General features: G+C 50.5%; 1 protein-coding gene across 1 annotated transcript in view; it reads right to left on the minus strand.

Annotated features, from left to right (window-relative positions):
* The window catches only part of Zc3h3 (zinc finger CCCH-type containing 3), an 84051-nt gene extending 71132 nt beyond the window's left edge, over positions 1-12919 (minus strand). The window contains exons 1-3 of the mRNA XM_016007647.3: positions 12428-12919; positions 9707-11015; positions 7987-8183 (exon numbers count right to left, since the gene is read on the minus strand). Of these exons, the coding sequence (XP_015863133.1) occupies positions 7987-8183; positions 9707-11015; positions 12428-12515 (1594 nt within the window). The 5' untranslated portion in view covers positions 12516-12919. The remainder of the gene's footprint in view (positions 1-7986; positions 8184-9706; positions 11016-12427) is intronic.
* Between the last annotated feature and the right edge of the window lie 4071 nt (positions 12920-16990).

Below are 16990 nucleotides of genomic sequence, written 5' to 3' on the forward strand. Positions count from 1 at the left end.
CAGCAGCTTCCATGGGCCCTGACGGCCCAGCAAGAGGCAGCTGGCCCAAGCTTAACTCTGCAGCCCAGCACCCAGTGTTAAGCTAAGCTCTTGAGATTCTTAAGCCAGTCTAGGCTCAGGAGCCAAGGTGTAGTATTTGATTCAAAGTCAGTCAGGACACCCAGAAGACAGGCGATTCTTCAGGAGGAAAGCGTCAAGAGAACTATTCTCACTTCTGTTTACAGAGGAGCTAGCCAAACTGTCCTAAGCCAGAGGGGGCCTGCTGTCTCAGAGATACAAGCTCTAGCCACCCTGACACCACCATCCTTCCCAAGCCAGGAGTCAGAAGGGGCAAGCTCACATGTGTGTTCACGCCAATTCTTGTGGAATAATTAATTAGCATGGTTTCGACAAACGTAAAATTGGAGGCCTCCAGCGTGCCTGATAATTTATGCAAGATCCAAGGATCGCTGCCGATGCCTTTCCCGGAGCCTAATTCAGCATTTTCTTTTTTCCCTTATGAAAGTAGGACTCCAGATTTAACTGCTCTCACGCCCTTTAACAGTGTTTGCCGTAGTAAAATCGAACAGCCCAGCTGCAAACCAGTGAGCAACAATGGATCGCAGACCCCTGAGGCACTGGGCAGGGCTTCCCAGGCAGCGGCGGCAGCTACAGCTACCACACAGCACAGAGAAACACCACACTGGTCTGAAACACCTAAAGGTTCCAGCTCCTTGATCTGCAGAGAGACCCTGGGGCCAGTCAACTTTTTATTTCACAGAAAACAAAAACAAAAACCAGAGAGCAGTGTAAAGAACATAGGAGGTCCAAATTCCCTCAGCAAGACAATGACACCAAGCAGCCCAAATAGGCTGAGCTACTTTATGTGCACAATCATCTCAGCCAAGTTCTAGAACTTGTAGCTAATGTGGGTAATCCCATCACCCAGCATTAAATAGTGCCTATCAAGCCTGACTCTCACTCAGATACCTGGCCCTGAGCCCTTCCCTGTCAGGTGCACCAAGCTTTCCCTGAGCACCCCAACAAGCACCCTAGGCTCCAATGTACTGCCACAACCCTCCCCACAGCACCTGCTGGCTACCTCAGCTGGGCTATGACTAGAGAGAAAGCAGCATGCATTCTTGCTGTCTATCCTGGGGTTCTGACTGCAGCTCCCTGCTCCCCTACAAGACAAGACCCATGCCTTGGGCTGCATTAGAGAGAGCAGCCAGCCAAGGCCACCAAGGGCTATTGGTAAGGAAAGATGCTGTCACAACCAAGCTGCCACTCCTAAAGCTCTGTGCTACCACTCTGGGCTCTGGCTGAACTCCACTGGAAGTCAGCTCCCTAGAGACCACACAGCTCAGGGCCAAGCAGAGGACTGGGCACCTGAGAGACTGCAGCTCACAGTGCTGCTGTAGAGCCGGTGTGTGGGCACTCTCATCTGCCAACACGCCTGCTCCTACATTTCCCCAACTTCCCTCAGTGGCACAAGTGGTGAGACAATGCCCTCCCATAGCCAGCCAGTGCTATGAGATATTCACGGACCCCCCAGGTATGCCACTACTGGTCCTGACCCACCAGGCACACTTGACACAGGCAGGAACAATATCCCAACAGGTTTCCACTGGCAGGTCAGTTCCTTGCAGACGCTCTCATCCTCAGTTGCTAAGTATAATGATGCTCCAACAGTCCTGGGCCTTGGAAAGACCTGAGATCTCCCAAATGAGCAGCGCTTCTCTCAACAGGCAATCAAACACACCATGATGCACACCTTCCTGGCCCATATACTGACCAAACCCTGCCCAGCCTAAGTCAGATGAGACAAGTATCCCCAGAGCAGCAGGGCTCGCTCACCCAACAGGAGCTCTGGAGTGAGGCCAGGTACTGGCTTCCAACACGTGTGGTGAGAGAACTGGAGAGAACAACCGTCACCCAGAAGAAGCACTCTGCAGAGGAGAACCCTGTTCCAAACAGTGCTTCTTCTGGTTTCTGCAATGAAAGAAGCCAACCCACCCTGCCCTGCACCAAGGACTCACATCTACGTGACAAGAGCAGGACAAAACCCTCATGCAGGATCTTTCTAGTGAGGCAATTCAGACAACAGATGCAGAAATCCACAGAAGGCAGAAAAGCGGGAAGTGGGAATGCCGTGTGGTCTTAAAGCAGATAGGCTTGGAAGGCTGGCCTCGGGCACTGAGCAGTTGCCTGATTGAAGGCAGGGGACCCTGGATATCTGAGAGAAAAGGATCACATTGTAAAAAGTCAGTAGGCAGACACAGTGTTGAGAAATGGCTAGCCAGAGTGGGTAGGTCTACTCACAGAGAAGAGAAGTCTGACTGGAGATGGGAAAGGCATTCAGAGGGAGGACCTATTGAAGAAGCAAAATCTAATGTCTGGCCAGAGTAGATGGGGTTTGGCTAGGAGGGGTGGGATCTGGCCCATGAATGAACAGTTCTTGGCCAAGGAATAAGGTCTTCAAAAAGGGGCAGGGCTTTTAAAGGGCCAAAGCTAGGCAGAGAAAAGGTAGACCTAATCAGAAGCAAGAGCCCCAAAGTACGTTGGCAAAGGAGGAGAAATGAAAGCCAGGATAGCGGCTCAGCCTATGATCCCAGCACTGGGAGGCAGCCGCGGAAGGCTCACGATCATCCTTAACGACATATTTAGCCTAGGCTGCACACATAACCTAGGCTTTAAAAATAAATCGGTGAAGTAAGAAGGCTAACTTATCCAAGCTCCTCAGGAGGCTGAAGCAGAGCGCCAGTCAAGGCCTCTCTGGGTTACAGCAGGAGGCCAAGGCCAACCGGAAAACGAGTAAGACTGTCCCAAAATAAAAAGCAAAACGAGAACTGAAGACAGAACTCAGTGGCAGAGCATTTGCTTAGGTATGTTCAGGCCCTGAGTTCAATCCCCAGTACCACAGATCAGTGGACAAATTAAGCATGAAGCTAGGACTACAGGAGGAATCCGGATGAGCCTCCTCCCATGCCCAAAGCTACCTGGCAAGTTGCCTCTTCCCCAGAATAGCTGAAAAAGTGATTCTGAAAGGACCCCTATATATCAGAAATGCCTGCTTGGGAACTCTGCCGGCAGCAGGGGACCCAAGGCACTTTAAGGGGGCAAAGGAGGAAGTTGATGGGCAGGACAGCACAAGAGATCAAGCAGGTCAGCAGGCTTGAGCACATTTGTCTCCACAGCCAAGAGTGGCAATGGAGAGGCTGTCCTACCACAATATAAAGGCAGGGCTCACCCAAACACAGAGAGACAAGCCAGAGCTCTGAGGAGGCTGCCTCCAGAATGGCTAGAAGCTAGAGGGCAGGATCAGCTCCCAGAGAACACAGAACATCTGAGGGGTTCCCAGCCTCCACGGGTGCCAGCTCTAGGCTAAGGGTGGGAAAAGAGCTGCCCACTTTGTAGCGAGTATGGGCAGAGTGAGTACAGAGCTAAGACGCTAACAGTGCTTACATGGGGAGGACTTCCTGAGCACTTCCTTAAAAAATTGTGAATCTGGGATTGAGCACCCATCCCAGCAGACTCTCACGCTAGGCAGGACAAGAGGACCTTCATTGAGGGATACCTGGCCAGCCAAGGGGCCAAAACCCTTACCTACCCTTCTGCCAGTGACCCAAAATGAGTGGCCACTCTGCTTCTTACCTATAAATGGTAACATTTATGTTAAATGTTCATCCTACAGGCCTACCATGGTGAAGTGAGAGATGGTTCCTGTCACATGCTAAAGAACTCTGGACTAGAGGCAGGTACCTATGCCCAGGAGGCCCCTGTGAAAGCCTAGGAAGCAGATGGGTCTGAGGTCAGCCCACCATCTGTACAGTACCACAGTGAAAATTCACCTAGTCCTTATTATCCAGCCCTCTAGCAAGCCCCAACCCAGAACCTACCAGACTAACCCTTTACCTAAGAAGGCTCTATTTCCAGGGCAAGGCCAAGGTTTGTTTGTTTGTTTAAAAGAATTTTTTGTTGTTCTTTGTTTTTATTTTTGTTTTTCAAGACAGGTTTTCTCTGCATAACAACCCTGGCTGTCCTTTGTAGACCAGGCTGGCCTTGAACTCACAGATTCGCCTGCCTCTGCCTCCCAAGTACTGGGACTAAAGGTGTGTACCACCACAGCCTGGCTTTAAAAGATTTTTTAAATTTATTTTATTATTTTATTTTATTTTTGGTTTTTTGAGACAGAGTTTCTCTGTGGCTGTCCTGGAACTTGCTCTGTAGACTAGGCTGACCTTAAACTCAGAGATCACCTGCCTCTGCCTCCAGAATGCTGGGATTAAAGGTGTGCACCACTATGACTGGCCAATTCATTTTATTTTTAACTGTGTGTGTGTGTGTGTGTGTGTGTGTGTGTGTGTGTGTGTGTGTGTGTGTGCGCGCGCGCACAGAACACCTGAGTACAGATGCCCATGGAAGCTAGGAGTGTCAGACCCCCTAGAACTGGAGTTCCAGGCAGCCGTGAGCCACCTGACCTGGGTGTTGGAATCAAACAGGATCCTCTAGAAGAGCAGGATATGCTCCTAACTGCCAAGTCATTGTTCCAGCCCTGTTTTTAAAAATATTTTTTTATTTTATTTTAAATGATTTAAGTATATGTGTGTCCACACATGCATACAGATATGCACAGAGTCCAGAAGAGGGTGACAGATCCCCTGGAACGGAAATTATAAGCAGCTGTGAACTTAACTTGGGTCCTCTACAAGAGCAGTAAATGTAGTTATTAACTACTAAGTCCCAAGACCAAAATTTTAAGACATAGTTATAAGCAGAAAAGGAAAGCAATGGCCACATATCTCCCATGGGAAGATAAAAGAGAAGCGTCTTCCTATCCAAGCCTACCTCTGAGAAGTGATGACACACAGCCTGTCTACCCACAATGGCTTTTTCTTGGCAGTGCTTTCCAAGAGGCTCTTGGTGAGAAGCCCACAACTTACTGATACTAAGTAAGTTGACAGTGCCCCAACTTAGGGCAGCAGGTAAAAAGTTGGCTGCTGTGTCAGATTAAACAGCACCCTATGCACACAGCTCAGGGAGCCAAGACAATACTAGTTCTAGGCCATGCCCTTAGGTGAGCAAGCCTGGGCACTCACTCCAAGACTCCCAGGTCCTCTATCCCCACAGTGACCAAGGCACAGCATCACATGGTAACTACCAACTGCCACATCCCTAAAGGTTCATCCCTCCCCAAATGCCTTTTCTAGCATCTGTCCATGGGAGGCAGACCACGCAGGTCTCAGCAGCAGACCTAGCACACATGCCTCCTTGGCCCCCTCAGGGCTCTCTCTGGGGGCTCTCACCCCACCCCACAACCAAAGGCTGACCAGTAGGGAGGTACCACATCAGACTGGAACCCTTCTGACACTCCTGGTCCCCAGGCATGAGCAGCCCCATGGCTGCTGAACAATGCAGTTTTGAATTCAATTAAAGCGATTATCTGTTGTGCCAAATAAATTGTGTACAGCATATATCCTGCAGCACTTTACACCTCCAGGCTCATTATTCCCTAACTGTTTCCTCCTGTTTATGCGCTCTCAAATTAAATTGCTGATAATACGCGCCAAAATAAAAAATGAGCACACCTTGTCCCAAGAAAATTGATTCTCCTTCTCCTGAACTGGCGATTGCCAGGTTTTATATACTCGGTTCCTGGTGATCATTAGTAATTCAATTTTCTTTTTATTAGCCCCCTTATCTGCTGAGCAATATAGTGGCAGCGCTGACCTCTTTCGCACGGGTAAATGTTTAAAATCTTTTCCCTGATTAATTTTGCCAGTTAAGAAAAAGAGGAGAAATGGCCCGGCTCTTAGCCATCACAATGAATAAAGCTTAATGTTGATTGTGATGGAATTTCTAATGCCAGGGAAATTGATTGAACGCGGCAATTACGCTGCAAGAGTAACTCGAGGGAGATGGGATCGCTTTCTTCTGGCCGTAGCCTTTTGGTTATTTAAAACAATCCAATTTGCAAGGATAATTATGTATTAGTGTTTTATCTGCCACTTGAAATGAACAGGGGAGTTTCGATACTGGCCCAGCATTAGCAGGTTATTGCTGCAAATTACTTGATATCTGCTTTCTTTCACATAAAGAGGAAATTAGGCAATCAATTACCAGAAAAAGGTGGATGGAGGGATAAGAGGGGCAAGTGCGCCCTCTGCTGGCTGTTAGGTCACACAGTAGGGCTGAGTAGTGACCTGGAGAAGGGGTGGGCCAGAAACGGCTAAGCTACCCCACTCCTGGGCACCCAAAGTCTACTGAGCAACCAGGTCCCTCCCTAGGCACCAGGGTACTGGCATGAAGAAGAGATCTGGAACTAGGGATAAGCATTTTCTTGGAGAAAGAGAAGACCCCCAAGCACTAGATGAAAGGGTAGCCCTTATCCACTGACTCCATGTACGGGGGAGACCCTGACCTCTAACATCCACATGAGCTTGGGGGCTGGACCCACTTGGAGATAGAAAAGCTCCACTCAGCAATGGCAAGACCCCAGCCCAGGGAATCAAACAGACTGGCCAGAGCCTTGACTATCATTCAGGCTGGGGTTCTTGGACACGCAAGGTAAAGAGGCAGACAGTAAGCCTTGCGGGAGGGCGCGAAGGAAACCATAAGCCAGTTCCTGGAGCAAGCCAAATCTACCCAGGCTCCAGCCTAGAGAAATGACTATTGTCACTCTCATCTCCTTGGCCAAAACCCTGGCAAGGCCTACCTCCTGTGGATAGCCTACCCTTGTGACCTCTGTCTATCTGGAGTTGTGTAGTAGTTGTCTCTGGGACTGCTACCTGAGTAGCCATACCAACCACGGGCTCAGCATCCTGTTTCCACAGCTCACTTTCTGCTTAGATGACGACCCTCCCTTGACCTCACATGCAAGGTCTTGCATACTAGCCATCCTGACTCACTGTCTGCTCCAGCCCACTAGCCCAATCCTGCCACCTGATGTTCCTGATGTCTCCTGGCTCCCTCATCTATCCCCTCCTTGACATCGCAATCAGAACCTATTCCTTTTCCTTACTGTGGCATAAAAGAGCCTCCCTCCCCCATGACCTAGTGTCCTTTCCACTGGGGCCATCCCCTTTTCCAAGCTTGTATAGCACATTGGCTATATGACCTTCCTTCTGCTCTGTGTTCAACTACGGCCTTCACCTGCATACCTGAATACTGTTTCCCCTCCTCACTTAAGTCTCAAAAAGCACTCCCAATGCCTACCTAGTGTTTACACCCTCCCTGCACCCATAACTCTACTCTTCTGCTTTCTTGTTCTCAGGACACCTTACTGACCAAAGCCAATTGTCCAGGCTATCTACAAGGGCTCAAGCAGCCATCTGCCTCCAGTGGGATGTGGCTCAGCATCCCCAGGAACCAGCATGACAATTCTTGACCCCAAGGTGCCCATCACATGCTTAGTGGGTAAGCAGGTAAGTGAAGAGACAGAAAGACTCCCCACAGTCCTTCCTGCAACAGAAATACCAAGACACTCTGCAGTCACCGTGTCTGTCTACAATTATGAGGCTATCCCCTCCCCCACCCTAGTGGTGACAGCAGCAGCAACAGCTTCAGGAACCCCAACACACCACAGGGGGAGCCACTGAACTCAAGGCCCCTCACCTCGCACCCTCCCCTGCCCACCTATGGGGCTGGGGGACATTGTGTCGGCCCCTACCAACAGAAAACCACCTTTGCTGTCCCCAGGCTCTACGCCACTCTACCCCACAGACACAGCAAATCATGCTGACCTAGAAGATTCCAGGAAGGAGCCCACAGCCCTTCTTCACACCCAAGCAACACCGGCAGACTTTCCATCTTCTCCGCCCAAAGCTGAAAGCCTCTTTAACCCATCCTTCTCAACTGCCCAAGGAGAACCCGGCCGTGTCCGGCCCACCCCTCTCTCTGGCCTCTCTCTTGGGTCCCATGCCCCACCCTCCTAACATGGCTCCGAACCAGCCTAGCAGAGTGCAGCTCATCCTCAGCCAGTGCCTAGAGCCCTCCTCTCTGTCATACCTTCCTTGGTGGAGAGGTGGGCCCGGCTGGATGGCATGCAGCTCAGCCGATGCCTGGTGACCTGCATCAGACCCTTGTGGGGAGTCTTCCTCGGAATGGGGCTGTTCTTCCCCCGGAGGGCCTGTCTCCGCCGCTGGGAGAGGTGGCTTCTGGTGGTGGTGGTGGCTGAGGGGCTGCACTTCTTGTCCCCTGGAAGGCTATGGAGATAAAACACACAAAACTACCAATATGCCCACTGGGTAGATCTGCTCAAGCACCTTCCTCGTCTGGAGACCGCACAGGCTGCCATACTCTCCAAGTGGTTCCAGCCCCTGCCCCTGCCCCAGCCCTTCTCCAAGCCAGATGAGGCCCTGCAAAACTAGAGGAAAAGCTGATGGCGAAGGACTGCGCTCCTGAAAAGGAGCTAACTTCAGCTCTGAATGTCATCTCCCCAGCACATCTTCAAGGCTGCTCCAAAACTCCCCCTCCAAGGTCCCCAGCACAGCATGATAAGAACAAATCTATCTTTAGGCACTATGAGGATGGGACTGAGGGTCAGATAACTACAAACAGCACTTGTCTGGAGCACAGAGCCAGAAGGAATGAGCTTATACAGAGCCGAAGACCAAATAACGACAGCAGGAAGAACTTCCCTTAGTGGGATTCACGGCAAGGAGAGGACGTGTCTTTTGGAAGAACACTGTCTGGTAAGCAGAGAGTGTTTGCCATCAGCAGCTGATCTGAAGTCTCTGACCCCTAACCATATATTCTAGGATGCCATCTTTCAGTCTCCCACAGTCATGCAAGGATAGTGATCTCCGAAGCAATATGTATTCATAAAGCAGTAGCTCAGCCTGATCACTTGGCCACCACCAGCTAGGATGTAAAACCACTCTGCTTGCTCTGGAACGATAGCCACCCAACACCTCAGCACACTTTGAGGGTGGCCAGAGAGCCCAGCGCAGGGAGAGCCTGGGAAATGCAGTGTCCCAGCCCCTCTCACTGTCACCCACCATAACACAAATGGTGCATCCTTCTGTCTGGGCCAGGGCACAGCACCCCACAAAGCTTGACTTCCTGGAACCTAAAGCCCTCAAATAAAAACAGAGCAAGAAAGTCCAGGCACACCTGGCAGAGCCCAGCCCCCGAGTCCACCCCCCCCCACCCCCACCCCCGGCTCAGACACATAACCCACTGCTCTGGCCAGAAGAGCCATGCAGCATTTACACACTGCTATACACTAGACAGACCCAGGGTGCTGCTCTCCAAGCACCTAACCTGGCATGACACCCTGTTTTTGAACCCAGCCCCCCTCCCTAGAAGGGAAACTACCCGAAATGGCCTCCTAGTTTCTCACCAACAGAAGAAAGGATAGGTCTGCCAGCATTACCAGTATCAGAGCTCTTGCCTCCCCATTCCTGCTGAGACCCCCCCACCATGCAAGACCCTGAATCACTCAAGCTTTACCTGACACATCTCTACATGACAACACTACCTCCAGCCTCACTCCTACGAGAAGCATCACCCAAAATCACACACAAAGCTCCCAGCTTGGGCCACACATCGGTGGGGCTGAACAGACCCAACATTGGCCTTCTTTTTCCCTAACCTGGGAACTCGGAAGGGAACACAGCTAAAGTAACACAATGGCTCCAAACTCCCTAACTCAGGAGCCAAAAAGCCTTAATGAGCCCTACCCCACCCACCTAGATAGGATACTGCAAGATGGAAAGATGCACACCTGGTACTGCCCCGCCTCCGGATAATCTTGGTACGGCTCTTCACTTTGTAAGCTGAGAGCGGAGTCTCTCCAAAGAGGGGCTTCAAGCTGCTGGGTCCCACTGCTGGTCTGTCCCCTGAAGGGGACCTAGATGGGACTGGGGAGAGCTGAGAAGTATGGTCCTTGCTGCCAGCTTCTGACTGCCAACGGAAAGAGGAAGAGGAAGAAGCAGAGGGGCTGGAAGCCTTCCACTTGTATTTGCTGGGAGATGGTCCAAGTTTGGATGATGTGGCCAGTTTCTCAGGCCTGGCCTCTGGGTCAACTTTAAGCTGTGGCTTCTCTGTCTTTCCAACTGTGCCAAAAGTGGCCTTGTTCACACTCTCCATAGCTGTTCTGGGACTGAGAGCCCTCCGAGTGACCCGTGGACTCTTTTCTGAGGCAGCCACCCATTTGTAGTTGTTTTTCCGAAACTTGCTGGTCCGACAAGACACTAGCAGTGAGGCCTCCCTGACCTGCCTGGTTCCTGTTGCCGGTCTGACCGGAGCCACCACTGAACCCAAGGAAGCTGGGTGGTCGGCATGGCCAGTATTTGCTCTTTGGTCTCCAATGAGCTGTTCAGCGTAGCTTGCAGAATGAGGGCCTACTTTCCGGCCCGGGGCAACACCAGTACGCTGGTGCACGATCGAGGATGGGAAGTGTGCCCTGATGGCAACTTCACTTTCACTGACTGTCCGCCGATGCTCAGAGGGACTGTCACTAACCCTGCCCACAGACTTCACCACCCGAGGCTTGCCAGGCTCCTTCTGGCAGACCAGAAGGGGGTCGTCCACATTGTAACCCACCTTGGTTCTTCCTGGCCTTGCAGGCTGCAGTTGTCCACCAGGGAGCTCGACCTCACTTCCCTGGGGTCTTTGGTCATTCCAGGATTCGTCGTAGTCTTCCAAGGAGCCCCGCGGGGCCCCTGAAGCACTGGTGGGCCCAGTCTTTGATGGTGGCTTGATTTTAATAACCATATTCTGATCTGGACTGAGCTGGACCTGTCTCTCCAGTACATACTGCTGGGGGTCAGGACGCTGGCTGTCCCCAGACCTGATGGATGCCTGCAAAGCATGATCACTGGCTGGGTCCGAAGGGTCCAGAGGCTGATTCACAAGGGAGTATTTCTTGCGCCATGAAGGGCCATGGTGTGAGGAGAAGCCCCTCCGACTCGGACGAGAGTAGCGGGCACCAAAGGCCCTGCCACCCTGGTAAACAGGTGGCTGCCATCGAGTAGCTGAGGTGCCCAGGGCAGGGCCATTGCCATGGAGTGTTTTATAGTCATCGATTAGACCTGAGAAGGCAGAGTCACAGGTTCAGTTATCTAGGAAGTGTGAATAAAAACTGCCTATAATAAAAACAGCAACAATCAAGACTACTACCCCTACCCTAATACCCTAGACACAGTCTCCTTCCTGTGCCCCTTCCTGACTTGAGAGCAGCCCAAAGTGGCTGGAAACCATAGAAAAGTTCAGCCCAAATCTCTAGGCTTGTCAGTTCCACGAGCTCTTCCCCATCATTACTACTTCATTACTATTTTGTCTGCTTATTCTGGAAATGCGGCTTTTGAGGTATAACTGTTTCTATTCACTGGTCTCCTAGGCCCATAGGGTTTTGAGGGCAAGTGTCACTTCATATAAAAAAACAAAAACAAAAATAAAACAGGCCACAGAAACCTGTAGTGCCCAGATAAGAACAGGTAAGTCTTCCACAGAGCCCTCTATTTGCCCACTCATGGAAAAGAAGTCAGACTGCACCTTAGTAATCGCCTCAGAACGGATGCTTCTGTAACCCAGTGCTTGACAGACAGAAAAAACAATACAATACACCTACTGACGGCCCGCACTAGCTAATAACCGTATCTCCCACAGAAAAAGCCTGATACCACCACCACCACCACCACAAGGATTTTCCAATGAAGTGACTCACGGAGCCCAGGAGGAGAGAAGCAACGCAGGCCGGTTCACAACCCGCCCACGCCCACACACACACACACACACACACACACACACACACACGCAGGCCGGTTCACAGCACACACACACACACACACGCAGGCCGGTTCACAGCACACACACACACACACACACACGCAGGCCGGTTCACAGCACACACACACACACACACAGGGTCTGCCTCCACCCTCCACAGGAAGGACACGCCCAGACTAGGAGATACTTCGGGCCGGCTTGAGGGAACCCCGAGAAGTAGCCCCGAAGGGGCAGGCCACCTGGACTCTGCCCAGCACTGGCTTTCCAGACCCCTAAGTGTTTTCGGTGGGGGAATCTCGGAAAGGTGTTAAAACTTCTCAAGACCAACTAGGTTCTAAAAACGTTCAGCTGCGGAAGCAGATGCCTGGGGAGTCAGCCTTAGAGTACGAGGGGGCTGTGCCCGAATCGAGAGAAAGGTACTCAACGGCAGCGGAGGGGAACGCTCCGGAGCCGGCCGGGCCCGGAGGCCGGCCGACGCGAGCCCCCGCGGGTAGGCCACCGCGCTGTCTCCTGCTGCGAGCCCTCCGAGGCCCGCTCACTCGCCCCGAAGCCTAGAGGGTCGGTCACCGGGCGGGCCGCACCCGGACCCGGCCGCTCCTACTCCCACCCAAGCCGACCGTCCGGAGACCGCGACCGACAGCGCCCGCTTCTGAAAGGGTCCGCGGCGATCACGAGAAACAAGTGGACGCGCTCCCGGGGCCGCGGCCCCCCTCACCCTGCAGGAGGCGGATCTGCCGCCGCAGCAGCTCCTTTTCCTCCATCTCCGGAGTCCGCGACGCCCAGCCAGGCCCCCGCGACGTCATCGCTGCGCGACTGTTTCCTCCGGGCGGGGCCGAAGAAAGCTGGGCTGGACTCGGCGTGGATTTGAGGCTGGGATGCACCGTCGCCTAGGCAACCCTGCGAGAGCGCATGCGCACAACGGGAAACGAGCCGTCATCCTGAAGCGCCCGGAAGTGGAGGCGGGGCAGTCTGGCTTCCGCACCAATTCCTGCGCCTTATTCCTCCGATGGGAGTTCCGTGGAAGCCTTGGAGGAGATGAGTAACAATTCTCTTGGACTCAGGAAGCCCTTTTATTATTTTAGTTTTTGAGACCGAGTCTCGCTATGTATTCCTGATTGGGGAAACAGGGAACTCGCTATGTAGAGCAGGCTGGCCTCGAACTCAGAGAGATTCACGTTCCTCTGCCTACGGAGCTGGAATTAAAGGTGTGCCCTTTTAACGCCTTTGCTAAACGGCAGCACGAGAACAGCAGAAAAGAATCGGAGGCTGTTTTTTGCGGGTGGTAACAGATGTTAAGACAAAAAAAAACTCCTTAAGTGGGGTTAGTGGGAAAGGCTGCAACCTCGAGAAAACCGTTGGAGGGGTCTCAGTAGTAGAGTTGCCGGGTGGTCAAGCAACTCCACATCTAGGTGTATAACCAAAGAGTAGAAAATAACCAACTCTGGGGGCTGGAGAGACGGCTCAGCGGTTAAGAGCACTGGCTGCTCTTCCAGAGGTCCTGAGTTCAATTCCCAGCAACCACATGGTGGCTCACAATCTAGAATAGGATCTGGTGCCCTCTTCTGGCATGCAGGTAGCACTCATACATTAAATATATATATAAATAAATAAATTTTTAAAAAAAGAAAATACCGATTCTATCATATTTGTTCATTATAATAGCTAACTGGAAACAACCCAAGTGACCGCTCACACGGAAATGGAATATTATCCAGTGGCTTTTTTTTTGTTTTTGGTTTTTTCCCCAAGACAGAGTCTCACTATGTAGCCCTGGCAGTCCTGGAACTCACTATGTGGACCAGGCTGGCCTATGAACTCTCAAAGATCTGCCTGCCTCTGCCGCCCAAGTGCTGGAATTAAAGACGTGTGCCACTACGCCCTAGTGTGTTAGGGCCTCGAGGAGTCTGGCAAAGTACTCTACCACTGAGCTATATCTGCACAGTCTATTGTTAAGCCTGAAAAAGAAAATGAAGTCTAGAGCTGGTTGGCAGTGCACACCTGGAAGCCCCAGTATTAAGAAGTGAAAGGAGCTAGCCCAGCAGTCGTAGCGCAAGCCTTTAATTCCAGCAGAGGCAAGCAGATCTCTGGATTCAAGTTCAGCTTGGACTACAGAAGTTCTAGGAGAGCCAGGGCTACATAGTGAGACCCTGTCTGGGAGGCCTGGGGAGGGGGGGAGGAAACAGCCAAGGCAGAGCTGGCCATGGTGGAGCATGCTTTTAGTCTCAGCACTTGGGAGGCAGAGGCATGCAGTCTCTTAGAAGAGTTTAAGGCCAGCCTGGTCTATATAGTGAGTTCCAGGACAGTCAGGGCTGTATAGAAAGACCCAGTTTCAAAAGAAGAGAAGAAGGAGGAAAAGAAAGAACCAAGTTTTTAATATAGGTTATAATGTAGATTTATGCTAAATAATATGAAGCCGTCAAGAAAGGGCAAACAAATACCCCACTTGTATGAAATGACTAGAGTAGACAAATCTTTTGTGGGACAGGACTTCATGTAGCCTATAATGCCCTCCATCTCACTCTAGGCAAAACTTCCTATCCTCCTGCCTCCACTTCCCAAGCAATTCAATAGGCATGTGCCACCAAGCCAAGTTGTGTAGGGTGCTAGAGATTGAACCCAGGGCTTTGTTACCCTAGACAAGTGCTCAACCAACTAAACTACATTTCCAGCCAGAAAGCAAGGGAAAAACTGAGAAAGTAGATTAAATATGGCATAGTGGTATGCTGGATAGTTTTATGTCAGCCTAACACAAGCTAAAATCATCTGAAAGGAAGGAATGTCAAGAAAAACGCCTCCTTAAGATCAGGTTCTAGGCAAACCTGTAGGGCATTTTCTTAATTAGTGATTGATGGAGGAGGGCCCAGCCCATTGTAGATGGTGCCATCCTCGGGCAGGCGGCCTTGAGTTCTGTAAGAAAGCCTGCTGAGGGCAACAACAGGATTCCAGGAGGAGCCCTAGTGAGGGCCTGGCATCGATAGTGTAGTAGAAACCCGAGGCTCTGAACCAGACCAGTGACTCTTTGCAGTGAACACGTGCAAGAAAAGATAAATGGAAGAACAAGCAGTGCTCTTAACCTCTGAGCCATCTCTCCAGCCGGAGTTCAATTCCCAGCAACCACATGGTGACTCACAACCATCTGTAATGAGATCTGGTGCCCTCTTCTGGCATGCAGGAATATGTGCAGACAGAACACTGGATACATAATAAATAAATAAATCTTTAAAAAAAAAAAGAAAGAAAAGATAAATGGGATAAATTAATGATGTAAACGACACATAGAATTAAAAAAAAAAAAAATGAAAGCCTAAAGCCAGAGGAAGCAAGCCAGTAAGCAGCACTCCTCCATGGTCTCTGCATCTGTTCCTGCCCTATTTGAGTTCCTGTCCTAACTTCCTTCAATGATAGACTGTAATGAGAAAGTATAAGCCAAACCCTTTCCTCCCCAACATGCTTTTGGTCATGGTGTTTCATCACAGCAATAGGAACCCTAACTAGGACAGGTGGTGTGGTGGTTTGAATGAAAATGGCCCCCCTAGGCTCATAGATTTGAATACTTGGTCCCTAGTTGGTAGAACTGTTAGGGAAGGACTGGGGGGAGGGGGGTATGGCCTTGGAGAAGGTGTGTCATAGGGGCCAGCTTGAAAGTTTCAAAAGACTCAGGATTCCTAGTGTTCACTCAGCCTCATGGCTGTAGATCAAGATGTGAGCCCTGGCTGTTCTTTGCAATCATGGATGCTACCTCTCTGAAACCATAAGGCAAATTAAATGTGTCCCTATTATAAGTTGCCTTTGAAGGGACTCTAGCCAGCCCAAGCATGGCAAACATGGTTCTGGCAAGCCTTGCCCTTCCCCTCCATCCCCTCTGTCTTGCTAAAGAAAACCATTAGATTACATTCCTAAAGCTAGCTACCAAGGCCTAGTCCCTTATTTGGTCACTACCTCCCCGGAAGCTGACTACTGAGATCCAGCTATCCAAGTATTGAAGTCCAGCAATCAAAAGCCCCTTTTGGCTCACCTAATTAACATGCCTAATTAAAATTAAACACCTCATCCTAAGATAGGGTTTCCCATTTTACCTTTATAAAGCCCCATTTGTCTATGTGCCCTGTCTGTCTCTTCTATCCAGAGGCTGTCCTTTATCCCCACTTCTGGGACAGATATCACTTCCCCTTCTCCCTTGTTCCCTTCCCCTTCTCCCTCACCCTCTGTCTCCTGTCTTTGTCTCTTATTCCCTGCCCTTTGTTTCTCTGGGACAAATAAATTTCCTTTGTGCTGAGAACTTGGTCATGGGGGTCCTGAGCTGATAACGATCCCTTCAGTCTTGACCACGGTGTTTTATCATAATAATAGAAAAGTAAGGCAAGTAGCTCCTGCCTTTAATCCAGCACTCTGGAGGCTGAGGCAGGCGGACCTCTCTGAGTTCTGGGCTAGCATATTCTACATAGAGAATTTTAGGCTAATCCGGGCTACAGAGTGAGAGGTTCTCAAAAAAAAGAAAGAAAAGACAAGAAGGAAGAAGAAGATCAGATAGGCCATTGGGGTGTGATTTAAAGGGAAGCAGTTTTTACATAGAAAGGATGTCAGCATAGAGAAAAGGCAAAAATGGCTGGCAAACTGATTTGTTGCAAAACAGTGAAGGATTGTTTGTTGGTTTTTGAATTTTATTTGTGTGTATAGGTGTTTTTTCCTCTGTTTACATAAAAACACATTTTGCCACGTGCATGCCTGGTGCCCAGGGAGGCCAGAAGAATGTTGGAGCCTCTGGGAGTGGAGTTATAGGAAATTGTGAGCTGCCATGTGGGTGCTGGAAATTGAACCCTGGCCCTCTGGGAAAGCAGATAGTGCTCTTAACCACTGAGCCATCTCTGCTGCTCAAGATAGTGGTTTTTAAAGGCCCTGACTGAGAGAAAATCATGTCCTTTCTTATCCAGACTCTGATATACCAGATAGGTAAAATATTCATACTCTTCTAGTATAGCCTTTTCCCCAAATTCCAATCCTATTGGTTCAGGATGGAAAGTCTTCTCTAATGAATATTCTGTAGTTTGAGGTTTCTCCCTTTTTCTGATCCTAGGCTCAGTCACGTAGCAGACTGTCTGCAACTTTCCAACTCTCAGAGTTCTGAGATAAGCAGGCACCAGCCACCAGCAGGGAGGAGAAGGGGACCTATTGCCTCCTGCCTATCTGTGACTCTGTGATGAGCCATAAGCACACCTCATAGATTTACTTCTTACACATCTACCACAGACCTGCACAATAAGTAAAATTAAAGGAGAGT

Source organism: Peromyscus maniculatus, chromosome 20, assembly GCF_049852395.1.
Source record: "Peromyscus maniculatus bairdii isolate BWxNUB_F1_BW_parent chromosome 20, HU_Pman_BW_mat_3.1, whole genome shotgun sequence".
Lineage (NCBI taxonomy): Eukaryota > Metazoa > Chordata > Mammalia > Rodentia > Cricetidae > Peromyscus > Peromyscus maniculatus.